Here is a 6,028-nt window from a genome sequence, read left to right as displayed (position 1 = left end):
GAATTTAAGTTGTCATATGCAGAAGTTTTGACTTCTTTAATCACTGTGGAGTTGTGGGGGGTGCAGGTCATCTGGTCCAGCAGCTGTGCGTGCAGAGGTGCAATGACTGATAGAGTTGGGGATCTTTCCTCAGACATGACCAGTGTGGCTGCTTTCAGTGGCTGCAGAGCTTTCACAACATCTTCTGCAACTGTTATGTCAGCCTCTGTCAGGGTGCAGAGATCCTTTTCATTCCTGCGTACTTCAGGTGTCAGCAGAGCTGCTGAGATTGCTGGTTGCTGCTCTAAGAAACGGTCCAGCATTTCCACTGAGCTGTTCCAGCGAGTCACCACGTCCATCACCAGCTTATGTAGAGGCAGGCCCAGTAACTTTTGCTTCTCTTTAAGCTTGTGGCTTGCTGTAGTGCTACGATGAAAAAACGATGTGATGCGCCTCACTCTACTGAGCAGGCGTGCCACTGCTTGGACTTTGAGTGCTGCTTGTGAAGCTAAATTGAGAATGTGTGCAAAATAGCCCACGTGCAACAAGCCCATCATTTCCACTGCACGGACAATATTCGCAGCATTGTCTGTTACGATGGCTGGTTCTTTGTCTGTCAGATCCCATTCCCCTATGGCTTCGTACAATAGATCTCGTAAATTACTAGCAGTGTGGCTGTTTACAACTGCTCTAGTCTGCAGGACACAGCACATTAGATTCCACTCATCGTCAATGTAGTGAGCAGTAATGGTCAGGTATGATTCYGTTGCTCTGGATGTCCAACAATCACAGGTGAGCGCGACACGTGCTGCTGATTTAAGTGATGTTGCAACGCCATGTTTTACATCTGCATACATGTTTGGGATTGTTRCTTCACTTAACTGTTTACGTGTGGGTAAAACATAGCGTGGCTCCAGAATCTTCACCAGGTCGCGGAAACCGTCGTCTTCAACTACGCTAWAAGGTCGTATGTCCTTGCAGATGTACGTAGCGAGAGCTTTYGTTATTTTCTGGGCTCGCGGGGAGTTTGTGGGTAACTTGCATCCAAATGCCTTCTCAAGCTGCATTTGCATCGAGGCAGAAGCATATTGCGTTTCTGGGTGGTGTCTCGTTAAATGGTCTTGGAGATTCGTCGTGTTTCCACAATATTTCACCTCAATGTAACAAATCTTGCATACCGTTTGCTGGTTCTTCTTATCCAAGTCGTTTGTGCCTTCGTGACTTTTAAATCCAAAATATTTCCAGACATCTGCCTTCAAGTTTGTTGGCGGCGCTCGCAACGCTTCGGCCATGCTGTTTTGTTACGCTATTCACATAGGCGCGTTACGCCAGAAGTCGCATAGCATTATGGGGGAAAGAATTATTATTAACAGGATCGATTAAGGGTTTTTTGCCATGCTGTTTTGTTACGCTATTCACGTAGGCGCGTCACGCCAGAAGTCGCATAGCATTATGGGGGAAAGAATTATTAACAGGATCGATTAAGGGTTTTATGAATCAATATCGGGCCATTCAAAGGAAAATCGATTCAAATCGATTTTTTGATTTTTTTAAACCCAGCCCTAATAGAAAATGCAAACTAGGGATGAATCACCCACATATTTTACTTCTGATCACATTCTTGAATTAGGTTATTTTCCGATACTATTTTGATACTAGAGCTCTGTTTGCTTTAATATGATCATAATCATTAATTGTGTATGAGGCTGTACTAAAAATGAAGTTAAAATGTTAACTTAGGTTCAGGAGCAGGACCACGCCTCCTCCACCGGTGTAATCAGCCAGCGTCTATATAAACTCATCTCACCTGGCGTTTGTCCTCGGCTCGCCATTTTGAACACCCACCCTCCCCTTTCGCCCCACTTAGGCTCCTCTGCGCACCACCTCCATCTCTCCTCCTCCTCCCCCATCCCTTCACTCCTTCTTCCGTCCCCTCATCCCTTCTTTTTATCCATCCCCTTTTCATCCCTCAATCTTTTCATCCTTCTCATCCCACTTTCTTTCCTTTTTTTTTTTGTAATTTTCTTTTTATTTCTTTTGCTGGTGGTTAGACAATTCAAAAGCATATAACTATTTACAGCGAATGGAGAATAACATGAACCAAAATAAAACATTTAAAGCAGTGGATGGCTTGACAACAAGATACATTGGTGTAAACACAGTGTTGTATCTTACAATAAAGGTAGTGTGTAGGGATGGGTACCAAATTTGATACCTTTTAAGTACAGACCAAATTCTGTCGGTACTATCGAGAACCTATTCATGTAACATCAAACGGTACCATGTTTTGATACCTAAACGCATCATTGTGACCGTATTGGCGTAAGAGTGGTGAGTTTTCCATGCTTGTCCTGAATGCAGCATTGTGACCGTATTGGAGTAAGAGTGGTGAGTTTTCCATGCTTGTCCTGAACGCAGCATCACGCAAGGGCAAAACGTAGCTTGAATACTTTTTATTTAATTTAACTCCATCCTCTTTTGCTTATTTGATTTTAACTTATTTGCCTTCCATGGACCTCCATCACACAATTTTTCTAGTGGGGAAATGACATCAATAGAAATATGTGGAGCTGGATTTTAATTTATGCAATAAGCCAAAACAGTCTTGTTTAGGGTTGGGTATTGAAAGGGTTTATTTCGATACCGGTGCTAAATCGATACTTTCAAAATGGTACCGGTTCCTAAACTGTATTTAAATCGGTACTTTAAAAATAAATAAAATACACACTCACACAGAGATTTATGAAGCAATGATTATCTGAGGCAAAGTCAAACTTGAAATTGACCAATATATTAACTTAAAACTAGAAAACATAAAAAAAATTAAAAAATCATGTTTTATTTTATCTAGTGCTAAATATTCAGTTTTTATTTGTATATTAATCAGATTAATATATTTTTTACATGAAATAAAATGACTGTTTTAATATTCCAGCATTTTTGATGCAAAAACAACAACAGGCCTAAATAAAACTGTAAGAGCAACTCAGAGAAAGGACCGAGAGCTTTTTATTTTAATCCAGCAGGGAGAACAATACAGGTGTTCTTCTATGCCTCCTGTGAGCAGTTCCAGCATTTTTTAAAAAGAAAAACAATGTGGACACGCTAATTACAGTGCGGTGTCAAACCGAAAGTAAAAACATGGCGCTCGCTCTGCTCCTGTTCGAAGTGAAACTTAACACACAGCTTTTCTCTCTACCACACATAGTCCGACACAGAGGGCAGAAACAGCTAAATTAGACAGTTAAAACACATTAAAAGTTCATAACTCACCTTATTGTTGTTGGCACTCTGTGGAGATTGTGCCGAGTCTGTCACTGTTAACAGTGAACACCTGATGGCGCAATTAACAGCTTTCTTTGAGACAGAAATAAAGCACCGAAATTAGAGTTGTGTTTCGGTCTGAGTACTACCGTTGATCTTCGCCCCGGTGCCATACTGGAACCGAGTTTCGGTACCCAACCCTAGTCTTGTTGTTTTCAAGAGTTTTCACCTTAAAGAAATAAGTTAAACTGATGTTACAATACAAAGAGTTGGATTTTGTTTTGATATTTGTTAAATTTTATATATTGAGAAATATGTTAAATAAAAAAAGTTTATTATTTAAAAAAACTAAGCACACAGAGTACCGAAAATTGGTACCGTTACATACTGGTACCGAATCGATTCAAATGTCAAAGGTACCCATCCTTAGTAGTGTGTAGGTGGGGACAAGTTGTCTTATACAAAGTCGGACCTTACAGGCTTTACATACTTTGACCATTTTACCCAAATACTATAGAATTTATCTTTTTGAATTATGAGGGAGAATGTGATCTTTTCCATTATATAAATTTCATGCTCAATAGCAAGCCATTCTTCAATGATAGGTGGTTCCACTTTCAGCCATTTTCACATGATAGCTTTTTTACTGGCAGCCATAAGTATATTAAACAATTTTTTTATCATTTCTATTCCATTTCTGTTGTATATAACCCATATTCATATTAGTACATGTGAAAACAATCTTAATTCCAAAAACATTTTCTACGTGGTTGTGGATTTCCTCCCAAAAGCGTCTGATAAGCTGGCACCCCCTAAAGATGTGTTGGTGTGGCTGCCTCAGTCCCACCCTGTGTCCAGCAGAGATCTCCACCTCCCAGATGTCTCTTCTGAATCGGTGAGATGAAGAACCTGACGTTTTTCCAACAGAGCTCTTGCCAAGCATTTGATGCTGTGAAAGTCCACTGTCGATGACATATGTTTTCCCAGGTTTCAGTTGGAATCAGTTCGTTTAGTTCAGCCTCCCACTTCTTCTTAATGTAGTCTGTATTCCCTTGTTTCGAGTGCTGAATTCCATTGTATATTTTTTGAAATCATCTTTTTAAATTGTCCCGGTTTCATTAATGACTGGAAGACCTCCAAAAATCCCACATATTGCAACTGCTTGAGGCTTTTTCTAGATTCTGGTTAAAATGATGTCTGACTTGAAGGTATCTGTAAAAAATCAGCCTTTTCCAGATCGTGCTCTTTTTCCAGAGCCTCAAAACGTCTAAATGACCCCTTGTGGATGAATGAATTGTAGCACGTGAGTCCCTTAAGGGACCAGCTTTTAAATCTGTCATCATTTTTGTTAGTTCAAATTCAGAATCGTAGGTGCACCATCTCAACATTTTGAATGAGTCTTCTAGTTTACATATTTTAAATCCTGATTTATTTAGTTTTAGATGTTCAACATCGTCCAAGTGTGATTCCTGCAAGAAAGCTATTAGAACTAGATCTTTTTTTCATTTTGATATTTTTTCTCTCTTAATAGGGTTGAGTACGCCATTGATGTTAAAAGAAGCCACTTTTATTGTTCTATTAATTTATGTAATATCCCCCACCACTTCGCTCCAGATTTTAGTAAGCCTCACACTAATGAACACAAATGAGTAACCATAAAATGAACAAATAACACCTGAAAAAAATTCAAACAAAACCCATTCAGTTTGACTCCCATTATCTGTGAACTAGACCTTGGTGAGCATCTCAACAGATGCTCTAAGGGAATATCCCTCCACATGTCCTTTATGTGAGGGGCCCTTGTAGGATGCATGTTGAACGTGGACCCAATCAAGACTTCTCTGTAGTTCAGTGGGATATCATTGTTTATTTTATTTTATTTTTTTGTTTTTTAAACAYACCTCTCACTTGTGATCATAAACCCCTGAGGTCAGAGGGAGAGGGATTTGGAACAAATCCACAAAAGGATATAGGAAGATGGGATGTATAATACAGCCCCAGCCTTCTGCCTATTGATTTGCCGGGGGAACAGATGGTGGATGTCTGAAAGCTCTCAGCCTCTCCTTATAGCTGTCGTCTCGGACTGAAGTGGTCATCCTCTTGTTTGTGCGCCTTTCCGTTTTCCTCCAGGTCAGCTGTCTAATCTGCTTCAATAGTATCTCCGAGGGTTTGACGATCCTCACCTCATAGCCTCTGGCCACCAGATCCTCCATTGCCTCCTCAATGGTTTCGTAGATTTTAGTCCCATTTCTGTATGTCACTTTTAACCTGGCTGGATAGAGCGTTTGAAATGGGATTTCGTTCTCCTTCAGCACTTTGTGGACCTCTGCATATTCTTTCCTCCTTTGAAGTATTTGGTGGGGGTAGTCATGGTCCATCTTGATTAGATTTTCATTCTATATAAAAGCCCTTTAAAGGAGACATATGCTAAATGCACTTTTTTTACATTTATAAACTATTTTTTGTGCAATTATASTGTCTAGAAGTGTAGAAAACTTTAATTTATTCTGTCCAGTTACTGCAAAGATATTTTTATATTATTTTATGGGTCGGATTTTTCAGTTTGTTCAAAATCTGCTGTTGCTTATTTTGTTTCATTGTTTATTTCGTCACACTTTTTTCTTCGGAACTACCATTTATGGTAATGTATTTCCGGCCAACTGGATTTCATAGTCTGCCATTTTTTTCCTCACTGTGTGATTTTGTAGTTCATAGCGTCATGCCGAAAATGCAAGTTCAGAAGTCAAAATGTTCGGTTCTGAGTGTATAAACCCACATTATTATC

The 6,028-nt window shown here is 39.6% G+C and overlaps 2 protein-coding genes across 2 annotated transcripts in view; one reads left to right on the top strand and one right to left on the bottom strand.

Annotated features, from left to right (window-relative positions):
• On the bottom strand, positions 1-2,282 carry LOC106531286 (zinc finger BED domain-containing protein 1; the record flags this gene model as incomplete). Its single annotated transcript, XM_014027101.1, is given in 1 exon segment — positions 1-2,282. A coding segment is annotated over 1 exon segment (1,271 nt), but the record flags the coding sequence as incomplete, so codon positions are not given.
• The window catches only part of ltv1 (LTV1 ribosome biogenesis factor), a 47,954-nt gene that overhangs the window by 33,061 nt on the left and 8,865 nt on the right, over positions 1-6,028 (top strand). The window lies entirely within an intron of this gene.

The sequence above is a fragment of the Austrofundulus limnaeus genome, unplaced genomic scaffold (genome assembly GCF_001266775.1).
Source record: "Austrofundulus limnaeus strain Quisiro unplaced genomic scaffold, Austrofundulus_limnaeus-1.0 Scaffold616, whole genome shotgun sequence".
Taxonomy (NCBI): domain Eukaryota; kingdom Metazoa; phylum Chordata; class Actinopteri; order Cyprinodontiformes; family Rivulidae; genus Austrofundulus; species Austrofundulus limnaeus.
This window is presented reverse-complemented; position numbering and strand designations above follow the sequence as displayed.